At 34.0% G+C, this 12,106-nt stretch overlaps 1 protein-coding gene across 6 annotated transcripts in view; it reads left to right on the top strand.

Annotated features, from left to right (window-relative positions):
• PHACTR2 (phosphatase and actin regulator 2) overlaps positions 1-9,655 on the top strand; it is a 175,978-nt gene extending 166,323 nt beyond the window's left edge. For all 6 annotated transcript variants that reach the window (XM_069107470.1, XM_069107469.1, XM_069107471.1 and 3 more), the window contains one exon: positions 3,018-9,655. In XM_069107470.1, the coding sequence (XP_068963571.1) occupies positions 3,018-3,033 (16 nt within the window). In that variant the 3' untranslated portion in view covers positions 3,034-9,655. The remainder of the gene's footprint in view (positions 1-3,017) is intronic.
• The last annotated feature ends 2,451 nt before the right edge of the window (positions 9,656-12,106 follow it).

Raw genomic sequence — 12,106 nt, 5'->3', positions numbered from 1 at the left:
CTCCTGGAAGGCATGGACAAGGGCTGTATCATTATTTTTGTTCTCCCAATGACTTGTGCTCAAGGTAGGAACTTAATTTATTGAAGTTAGTTGAAAACTGAATTGAGTTAATTTTCTACTAGTGACTTATTTATACTAAAGCATTCCCTTTCTTACCTGGTCAGCCTTGTACCAAGGTCAACACATTTAACAGCTAGCAGAGGGTATTGGTGATAGAATCTGCGCTGTGGAACCAAGTTTTGATTTGGTCAAAGCAAAATGACTTGTGGGATTGAAATCTATCCCCCTGACCTAATTAAGCATAGGCCTCTAACCAAATGAACTAATAATCTGAGGATACCTCAGAATGCATTTTGATAATAATCAATTTGGGTACATTAGTTTAAAAAAAATTAATTTTAAAATTCCTTAGTTTTCTAACAATATTATCTCTTATTACAAATATTTTAAAGTTTTAAAAAAGATTAGTTCATTTAACATTTAAATGATATGATATAAATATAAATAACTCACACTAATAATATAGCTTAGGGTTCACAAAGTATTTTCCCCACAACTCAGTAGATGGTGCATCAATTATCATTTTACAGATGAGAAAACTGAAGCTCCAAGAAATTAAGCAGTTTGTTCAAGGTCACAGAGCTAATGAGTGTCAGGACTGGGATTCAAATCAGATCATCTAACTGCAAGTCTATTGCTTTTTATACTATACATACTGCCTCATAATCTCTGTCCCTCAGTGAGCTTAGAGTATAGTAAAAGAAATAAGACATGTACCTACATAAGTATACTACATAGAAGAATCTAATAAATATAAAAAAGGATAAGATAATGTGGGAATTTTCGAAAGGAAGACATTCTATCTAGGCATATCTAGGGGTATCAGGGAAGACTTCATTATAAGTGTGTCATCTGAATGGGCCTGTAAGGATGGTTTGGATTTTGACCAATTAGGATGAAGAAAAAAGGGTTTTTCAGTTTTAAGGAATGTAGGATCATAGGTTTAGAAATCATCTAGTTTAACCCTTTTGTTTTACAGATAAGGAAACTGAGGCCCATAGAGGTTAAATATCTTGCCAGGGTCACACAGGTGATAAAATGCCAATCAAGATTTCAGTACAGGTTCTCTGAATATAAATTTAGTATACCTTTCACCATACCACACTGCCTTTCATAAGTAAAATAGCAGAAAGGGGAGGTATGGAGCGTGTTTGTTAAACCAGTTGTTAGAATCACAGGTCATTAGAACTAGAATATACCCTAAAGATATTTGTATGTATGGAAGGGAATGAAGCCAATAAGGGAGAATGATTTGTCCAGGCTAATTAGTGGTGAGGTCTCTTGATTCCCAACATGATGATCTTTAGGTGAATCCCTGGGGCATTCCACTGGAAGAGACCTCCTTCCAAGTTGACACTGAGCCATTAATAACTACTCTTTGCCTGGGCCATTCAACCACTTCTGAATGCATTAAGTTGCACTATCACCTAATGCATGTAGTTCCATCTTACCCCTACAAGAATAGCATAAGAAACTTTGTGGGATGCTTTATTAAAATCTAGGTAATCTGGGTCTATAGTATTTCCCTAATCCATCAGTTTTTAGTAATCTTGTCTAAAAAATTAGTGAGGCTAATCTCTTTGTGATCAACTCTTTTTTTCCCTAGATGTCCACGGATGATATCTTTAATGATACATTATGGAATTTTTCTAGAAAGCACAGTGAACCCTCTAGAATTTTAAATGTCATCATCTTTTTTTTTTTATAATTGGGACATTTCCCCTCCTCCATTTCCAAAGTTCCTCTCTCATTCACCCTAACCTTTCATGGCTTCCATTTTTTTAAATCATTATTAATCTCATTGTCATAAGTATCAGTTTCTTTTTAGTAGTTTTTGCTTAGACCCCACTAGTTCCAAAAACATTTTCCATGACAGAGAAAGAAGCCAAACAAAAACTGAATAAATCTGTCTTCTCTCCATGGTCAATATTATCACATCTACCCAGACCAGTAATCCTGCTCTTGTATTCCAAAACAGTTTTTAAAAAAAACACCCCTTTTCTTGTCTTTGGGCATTTTTAAACTTCAGATTATTATAAGCTATAGTATTTAAACTCTATTCTTACAGGATTGTGCCATACTTTTGTATTCATATTCTGTTATGATTCTAATTTGGTTGGTGAATTTCCTGTGCATCCACATTACTCCCTTTAAAAAACTCCCCTTTTCCTCTTCATTGGAATTTTTTTAAAAAACGTCTTTAGAAACCAAAGGAAAAATGAGTTGCAGAATGTTGGAAGAAGTTCCCACATTTAGAGGGTAGAAGGTAGAAGTACAGCTTGCTGAGGAGAAAGAAATATCAAGGTAGAGATAAATCTGTGAAGGTGCAATGACAAATAGACCAGGGAGGGAGAAAGTATCTATAAGAAAAGGGTTTCCAATATGTAAAATGCTTCAGAAATATCTGGTGACCAAGAATGATTATGGAGAAGAGAACGAAGATTTGAGACAAGGGATAGATAATAGAGCAAGATCCAGGAGGGGGCCTGAAGAGTGGTATCAGAGACACAGGTGGAGGGATTAGCCTTCACAAGGGAAAAGGCCTCTTCCTCTGAGACAGGCAAAAAGAATAAAAGATAGAAGCATAGGTGAAGACACAGGTATGAAAGATAGCAATCAAAGGGTCTAAAAAAATGATTCATCTCTGATACAAGCCTCTTAATGGAATCCTACTATAGTTTAGTTACAATGTTTCTGAAAACCTTTTAAAAAAAGAATTTCTATATTTCATTCAGTTTAGTGATCCGGAGTTAAAACTTTTTTTTTTAAGCAATTGGGGGTAAGTAACTTGCTCAAGGTTACGCAGCCAGTTATTTTATCTGAGGCCAGAACCAATCTCGGTTCTCCCGACTCTGGGGCCAGTGCTCTTACTCACTGTGCCACCTGGCTGCCCCTAGAGTTAAAACTTTTAAAATTAATATACCTCAGGCACTTAGACTTTATATTTATCATTCCAGGTTTCATCGCCCCTAATGAAATGCAAAACTATTGTGAATGAATCATTTGCTGATAACCTTTGGGGAAAGCACTGTTTCCTGAAGACTTGAGATTGCACTGGAATTTGAATGTGTGTATGTTGCAACTTAACCTGTGATAAAGAAAGTGGCCCTTGGTTTTATTGGAGAAGAACTCCTCCCCTTTTATTGGAGAGCTCTGATAGAGGGCAAAAGAAAAAGAGAAAGACACAGCAATCCTTTTTGTCCAGCAGGTGTTGATGGTAAGAGATATTCTGCTTCAGCCATGACCAGTTCATATTGCTAAACAGACTTTTATTCATTAGAATTTTGACCAAGGAAGATGAACAGAAGACAATCATGGGCTTCCTCTTTTCAGGAATACAGAGTTTTATGGTAATCAAAAAAATGTGCAGTGCGATTATGAGGCACTGGGAATTGAGGTGGAAAAGAAAAAGAAAAAAAATAAGTACTTCAATACAGTAACAGAAATCAAACTAAAGATAAAATGTATTTTTTTGACATAGAAATGTGTTGGGTAAGAATGATCACCCAAGAAGGATTTACAAGTATGACTACCTAATGATTCAGATCTGTGCCAGGAAGACAATTCACATTTCATCTTTACTTTAGTAAAATACAGTAGTTTTAATTTATTTTGGTGCCAGTGAACCCACTTGCCAGGAATGAGTCTGAGTGTTTTCATACATATTTTTCATAAATGCAAGAGGCTTGCACAGACTCTAACAAGCATGCTTAAAGAAACAATGTTGCATGCTCAAGTAGCAAAACTAAACATGCTTTACTATTTTTATACTCTTACTCAATGTACCTTCCATGATGTTAGAATTACAGGAGTGGGAGTAAAATAGGAAATAATGTGATTCTATAGGACTGCAGCAAGTTTAGATATAGACTGTATGGTCTTTCTCTCAGAAGTGAGAACACCCTAAACATGAAGAAAAACAATTGACAATCTTGATAATATTTTAATTTTGAACCCAAAGTCAAAACTCAAGTGAATTACAGGTGTCCTGCCTATAATTAGTTTCAAACAGAAATTATCAGGACTACAGTTTTTATTTATTTATTTTATTAGTTTAAATGCTGCATCATTTGGAATCTTTGAAATGCTGCTACAAAGAAAAGTGTGTGGATTAATAAGTACTCAGCAAGAGACTTTAAAACTTCACATAAAATCTGTTACATTGTGTATAAAATACCTAGTCTCATTTAATAATTTGTAAAATATATCTCTGAGCATAAGTATTAACTATGGAAGCAAAATGGTCAGTAAGACTGGAGATAGGGGGGAAAATCTGATTTTCTTATGTTGGTCAAAGGTGAGGTCAGTATTGTTTACACTAAGGTATCCTCTATTGTCTTACTTGCCAACACTTCCCATTGAGTGTGTGCATTATGTGACTTCTCTGCTCCCAAATACCTGCAACCATAAGGAGAGGTTTTAATTTTGTTTAAAAATCACTTTTAAATGTGTGTAAATACTGTAGTATGTTTAATAGAAATTTGTATGCCCCTTTTATTTTTTTCTAATACATGAAACATACTGATGTAAGGCAAAGTCTAGGTGGGGTTTTCTCTCTTCCCTCAGATCTTGAGCTGAATTTTCCTGAATGTTCTTGGTTCATAATATCAAAGATTATAATTTTACATTTCAGAAGCAAGCATGAAATATGGTAGCTAAATTTAGATTCTACTATTTATTGATATTTTCAAGAACAGCTAACTGGAGAGTTTGGGGATGATTTTTATAAAATAATTTAAGCATCAGCTAGCTCTTCTTATTTTATATAGGCTACACAGTCATTTGTTCATGCTCTACATTGATATGGCTATTTTAGTTGACTGAAGAGTTCAGATTCTGTCAGAATCCCATAAAACATTCAGAACCTCTTAGTTTTTTAGCAGGAATTAGCAGGAACAACCAGTACTATTTTGTAGCCGGTAAAAGTGAGCATCCCTATTTCATCCCTGGATGTAATGAATTAATAACAGAATCAATCTATATTCTGAAGTGCATTTTATAAGTATTAAAAGACATTTTGCATTGAGGAAATGATGAAAATATGGTCTTTCTTCATGTGCAAGTGCTTTATGACTTAGTCTTGTCAATTTCTATAGCAATTTCTAAACAGCCATAGGAATTAATTCTGGACTACAATGTGGCAACATGATTTTCTTTCATATCATGTTGTGTTTTCAACTTAAAAAAATACCAAAGACTATATTGTTTAACATTTTTATATTTAAACTTTGCAACCTTTAAAAAAAAAACCAATCCATGATTACCAATAATCAAGCCCCTATGTAAATAATGAAAAACAGATGTTTATACCAACTTTTCGCACAGGTGATATGTTATAGAATGTTCACTGTTTGGCTGATTAAAAAAAAAATCTTCTTTTGTCAGTAAATATGGTATGCTATCTAATTTTTTTCTGTTCTATATTGAAATGCACACAGATTAGGAGAAAAGCTAGTCATCTGAGTACATTATATACTGTATATCACTATGTGCATAGTCTTAAAAGCTGCATATAGTGTTTAATTGTAGTGTCTATTGTGGAGGAAAACTTGAAGGATTGGATTGGGAAGTTCACTAAGATAGGTCCTATCTGGTATTTATGTGCCTAGAACCTCTGATAATTTTACTAGGGCTTCTTCCTATCAAAAATCAAAACAGGAGCCAGTTACAAGAGACTGTGTCCTCTTCTAAAACTCCTAGAAAATAGCTTTTCTATTTCAAATTGCTGTATGATTCTTGGATTTCCAACAGGGGCCAGGGATGGGATGACAGGACAGAAATGACCATTTCCTTTAAATTGTACAAAAGCTGAACAGTGTATACAATTTATCCTTTGTAGGTTAGTGCTCAACCAAACTTTAATTTTTAACAAGCATGATCAGCAATGAAAAAAACAACTAAATTCACATCAACTGGACCCAGTTTTAGCCAATTAAAATTTTGAGGTTTTATCACTAATGTAAAACAGCCATTCCAGAACTTATAGCTGTAGATATTCAGTTGAACTATATGACAGCATGGCGAATCTGATTCTTTCTGGCAAGTTCATTGATCAGTATCATTTAATGTGTGATAATTTTCTTTAATCAGAAATCCAAGATGATCACATCAGGAATACTATTGTCTTTTGTTTCTTATATTTATATCTGAACTAAATCTGGTCTTAATTTTCTAAATTCTATGAAATGGCTTGAGGTATAATTTGGATTTATTAGCTGTTTGTTTATATTTATGTGAAATTAGAAATGTAATTTATACAAAATATAATATAAAATCCCCAATTAACTAGCAGAAATATTTTGGCTACTCAAGACAATTCAAGTGAAAAAAAATTATAACGTACATAACTCTTTAATTATCAGAATTAAGTCTCTACTTTCACTGTCCTTTTTTTAAATGAATGAATGAAAAGCATTTAAGTACTTACCATGTGCCAAGCACTGTGCTAAGCATGTTAATAACATCCACTGTAATAGGGAAAACACATAATCTCAGTATGTTTCAATTTGACTACAGATGAGTATATTGTAAGAAAAATTAGAAGCACTGAATATACCATAAGAATCACTAAATATTGTAAATAAGAGATAAACTCCCTAACGAGTTAAGGCTCATAAACTTCTAGTTAATTCTGTCCTGCATCAGCACTTTTTGTAGTTAGTGGCTCATAATGAAGTTGTGAGCATTAACATTACATTTTCTAGTGTATTGCCACAGGATCATATAAAGTGTTAATAGCCATTTTACTTGTCTTTTATGGAGTTATTAGCTTTATACAGCTGCCAGAAATTAGTATTATCCTACTGTGTGTAGGATAGAAAAATAAACATTGTTTCCCAACTATAGAGGCATGTCTACACTTATTAAAACAGTGATTCTCTTCCCACTTTTTTTCATTCTTGAAAACCAATTCAATAGCATGTAAAGTTATTATTCCTTAGTTGATGGCAGTATCAAGTTTTGCACTGTTCCAAATCTTGCGCTTAAGCGATATAATGGTGAAATCACACACTGTGCAAAATGTATAGGTCTTTTCTGTTTTTATATAGCATGGCCTCCAATTCTCCAAATTTAATTCTGGGTATGATTATTACCACAAAGAAAAAGGTCACTACATTGAGAGGCCTAAACCTACTGATTAAAAACTGCCCACTTTGGAAAATGAATTAATTCTTTTAGAACATTAGGGAACCCAGCGGGTACTAAGGAATAACTTACGTTGTAACAAATTTTCTAAGCTGCATCCTGGTGTCTGTTTCAAGTTAAGGCATTCCACTATGGCAATTCCTGAAGAGAAACTAAGAGATTTTATTTTGGTGTGGTATTTCCTTCTGCAAACCAACTCTATTTTTTTTTAAGGCACTTGGGAAGTGGGGGTGGGAAATAATTTCAATTTACATGGCATTCAATGGATGGTAAATCTCATTTTTTTTTTTTGGTTTTGTCTGTAGGGCCATACTTTTTAGTCTGTCTGTATGTCATGATTTGAAGGAGTAAGAGACAGGCATCTTTTCCCCAAATAAAGTAGCCACTGCCATTCCTTCCATCCTTTCTTTAAGGCTTGAAGTCTTTCCATTCTGTTTTTTGTTGTTGTTCTGTTTTGTTTTGTTTTTACGGGGGAGAGCAGGGCAATTGGAATTAACTGACTTGCCCAAGGTCACATGGCTAGTAAGTGTTAAGTGTCTTAAGGCCGATTTGAACTCAGGTCCTGACTCCTGGGCCAGTGCTCCATTCACTGAGCCACCTAGCAACCCCAAGTCTTTCCATTCTTAAAGAGTTCTCCATCACCACTTCCCTGCCAAACAGAAGTATCTTTGGTGAGGACTGTTTAAATGTAGTGTTGGAGAGTATCCTGTATTAAGAAAAACATTATTAGCTAACTCTTTAGTGGAGATCACTGGATACTTTACTGAAGGAAGACCCTAAGGAATTATCAAAAGGTAGGCATTTAGCTGAGTTTTAGTGCCAAACGCTAACTTCAACTACTTCAAAATTGTGTCTTAATTGATCAGACTGCTTCCCAGTTTTCCTGGGGTTATTGATTTAACAGAAACAAAAAAGGGATTGAGGTGGGGACAAAGAGGAGAGCATTACACTTCTAGAGACAGAAATTGCAGTCTATCAACTCATCATCATATTTGACCAAACAAACTCCAACCTATGGGTTCAAAACCTACCAATGAAGCTATTGGACAGGACTTTGACCATTGTAAGAAAAGCCACATAGTTCAGTTTTCCTATTAAGATTTGTAAATATGGTATTGCATAGGAATTATGGATTAATCATGCACTGAACACACATTGTTAGTTTATCTTAGGTGACAGATATACATGAAAATCATGCCAAGTTTTACATGGGTAAAGCATTAAAATTAAAAACAACACTGAAACATGTCCATTCTATTTGCTGCTACTTTTTTGTAGTAGTGACTTAACGTTAACAGTGTTTTAAGACTGTTGAGAAACTTTAGTTTCATCAAAGACAGAAATGAATTAGTAATGTTGCCATCCTTTTTTTTTTAATCAAAATGAAAATGTTAAATGTATTGTTTGGAAAGAGAGCTATTTGGATTAAAGAGTGACTGTTGTGAACTGCTAGTTGGTGCTTAAGAATTCTTATCTTTCCAAATAGAAAGTGGTATATTGTTGGGGGGTTTTGAGAAGAGAATAAAAGGAGAATGTAAGACAAAGTGCCACTCCATCCTCAGGTCATTTTTTATGGTATGTTTAAAGCCAATGTTTATGCCACTTGGCCACTTTTTTTAATTTTTTCCCCCTGTAATACATGGTTATGGTTAACAGTATAGTTAAGATTATATCATTATTGCATTGCTTTAAGAAGCTTCACATGTGGTCCATGATGGATTAGTTAGCATTAAAGAAGTACTAATTCACCCAAGGTAAAATATACATAGGTCAACTAAAATCAAGGCACTAATTTTTGTTATAATTTTCCTTTTTCAGTATTTTATTCCATAACTTAGGATTCTCCATGTCTCCAAATTATTCTGCATGAATTTCACAAGACTTAGTACTTGGTAAAGCCTAGAACTTGTCAGTCATTTATTTGCTTTTTCAGAGTATATCAGACGTAACAGAAATGTTAAGAAAAAAAAAATGTACACATTTTTTATTATTGTAAACTTTGGCTATAGTGACAAGAATGGCGAGCAGTGATCAATGTCCGATGGACCAATGCTAGATTTCCAGTGAGTGATCCAATGCTGTGTATTACAGAGGAGGGATGCCTGGGAATGTAAATAATTGGTGAAAATGACAGTTTCTTTTTGGTTCTGGATATGTACTGTACTATAATATGTGTGTGATATATACACATACATATATGTATACGTATTTCACTGTTGTAATCTGAAAAAAAGAATATGTATTATCTTTTTATACAGTACCTGTGTTTGTGTTTATTATTTAAAAAGCAAAAATGTTTTATCTAGTTGTATAACATTTTAGGATATATCGCTGTGCACAATTCCAAGTGCCTTAGAACATTGTGTAGCTTTCTTAATTATATATAGATATAAATGCATATATGTGTAAAAATGAGAAATTTTACCTCAATAAAACAGTTGGGAAAATCCCCACTGAGTTTCTACAGTGTTTAAGTTATCCTGAGTTTCAAGTTATCCTAAGAACTCAGAAGGCTTATAATTACATTTTAAGGTAACACAGGAATGTTCCTTAAAAGACTTGGTATATCATCTCCACCTAACTTGCTGAAAAGTATTGAGCATATATCTTTTGTAATGATTTTATTCTTAAAAATTACTGTCCAATGAATAGAATAAATCAAGTAAATTTTAAAAATGTTTTTTAAAAATTTAATGTTGATTTTAAATTCTTAATTGCACTAGCCACTGTGCAAACATACATAAAAGCAGCTACTGCTCTCCTGAATTTATAAGATAATGAAGCAAAAGTAACGTAGTACAGTCTCATCTTTAATGACTTTAAAGTTTTCCTTTGATATTTATTGTAAATCACTAGAGTGTGTAAGAGGATGATTCTTGGTTTGTATTGTCTAGTACAGGATTTGTTCTTGGTATATATTTCCAAATGGCAATGTTTGTCAACAGGTGTTGATCAATGGCAACAGAAAATCACACCTTATACAAACAGTGACTTTGGCCCTTCAGCTTTTAGCATGAAGCCCTTCTTCACAGGCTTCCTCCCAGCCAGAAATGTTTTTCTTTTTAGAAGGTTATATTTTCGTGGTTGTTGGCAAAGGGTTGTTTACAGAAAACTGTGTAATAGGACACAGCAGAGTTTGTCCTTAACAATGATATCCATTTTGTTAGCAAGAATTAGTGATTTATGTGCAATGAGAAAACATGTAATTTTTTAAAACTGCACCAAACTTAATCATTAAAAATATCTGCCCAGTTTAGTAACCTAACTCTAGGATACAATCTCATTGCCTTTCCATTTATCATTTTTTGATTTCAAAGTTGCTTTGGATATCGAGTTTTAACTCCACCTTAAGTGACAGCAGTTGCAGGTGGCCACATGGTTTTATACAATTTTTAATTTTCCTTGATGATAAATGGCTAATTGTAATGCAACTATGTTTTGCTGAATGCAGCTTCATATATGGTAAAAGGATATTCCTATAACAAATCCACTGTACCGATAGAGCAAATATTTTAAAGATTTTTCTGCACAAACCAATTCTGTTTTAAGTTTCAAATTATAGCTAGCATTTAATATCATCAGACATAATCATCTCCAAATAGTGGTCACTGATTATGGAAGAATTCATTGATTAGAAAGCATTTAATAAGTACTTACTCTGTGCAAAACGCTGGCTAAGCTCAGATACAAAGAGAAAAAAACAAGATAGGCCCTATTTCAGAGAGAGCATAGCACAACTAATAGTAAAAGCTTGAAGATTTATTTCGTTACCTTCTAAATCAGACCCCTCTTTAGAGACCCAGGAAGAGGAGTTATAAGTTTAAGTTCTACAACAATATGAATGGGTCTCTCAGTGTTTAGAGAAACTGCTTTGGTCAGGACAAGAAGGATCCAAGATTTATCAAGAGTACTGTGGTGAATAAGGCACTGGACTGGAAGGCAGGAAGGCTTCAAATCTTGCCTTAGATATTATGTGTTATCATGGGCAAGTCATTCAACTTCTCTGCTTCAGTTCCCTCATCTATAAAATGAGGGAGGAGGGCTGACTCAGTGGCTTTGAAGGTCCCTTCCAACTCTAAATCAATAATCCTATGATCCATATAAGAGTATTTCAAATGATACAAACTTCTAATATCAGGTTTCTATCTCTCCCCTTGACTTTATCTTGCACTCTATTACACTGAGAAATTAATTTTACTAAAATTGTTTTGGTCATAACACTCCCCCAATCAAAAACCTTTACTGAGTCCCCACTCCCTATTGAATAAGGTCTCCATTTCTTAGCCTAGCATTCAAGGTGATATCCAATGCATCCTTCGGTTTTATCTCCCTTTACTAGTTACAACAGGCGTACTCTGCATCCTCTGAACTCCTACAGCATTCTGTAAGTCTTTTGGTACTTAGAATAAATGCTGGCTGACAGCATGGTGTCATAGAAAAATAACTGGACATGGAATCAAAGGTCTGAAACCTGGTTCTGACACTTGCTGACCAGAGCAAATAACTTCACTCTCTTGATAGAGTGGGATTAATTAATCCTTGGCCTGTCTCTGTAAAAGAACATTTATACTGTGAATTGTAAATACTGAGTGTGATATAAATGTATGCTATTTTTGTTATTATATTTTTTTGGATATAGGTGTCCTGCACTCTCTACTCAACCATAATGGCAGTAACTTTAAGTCAGCAAGTAAAAACAGTGCACCTGCTATGTATAAAACCTTTGCTAGGCAAAAAAAGAGTATAAGAAAGAGTCCCTGCCCTTGCGTACTTTAATGTCTGTTTGAATGACGTAAAAGTATATTTGCTTTCTAACTGAAAATATTAATCCTAATTGTTTAGTAAATCTGTTGAGATTTCCAGACCATCCTATCCAACCATTCATATATACCATTGCCTT

This window comes from Petaurus breviceps, unplaced genomic scaffold (genome assembly GCF_028583685.1).
Source record: "Petaurus breviceps papuanus isolate PSGF00001 unplaced genomic scaffold, PetGlider_PUasm1.0 90064, whole genome shotgun sequence".
Lineage (NCBI taxonomy): Eukaryota > Metazoa > Chordata > Mammalia > Diprotodontia > Petauridae > Petaurus > Petaurus breviceps.
This window is presented reverse-complemented; position numbering and strand designations above follow the sequence as displayed.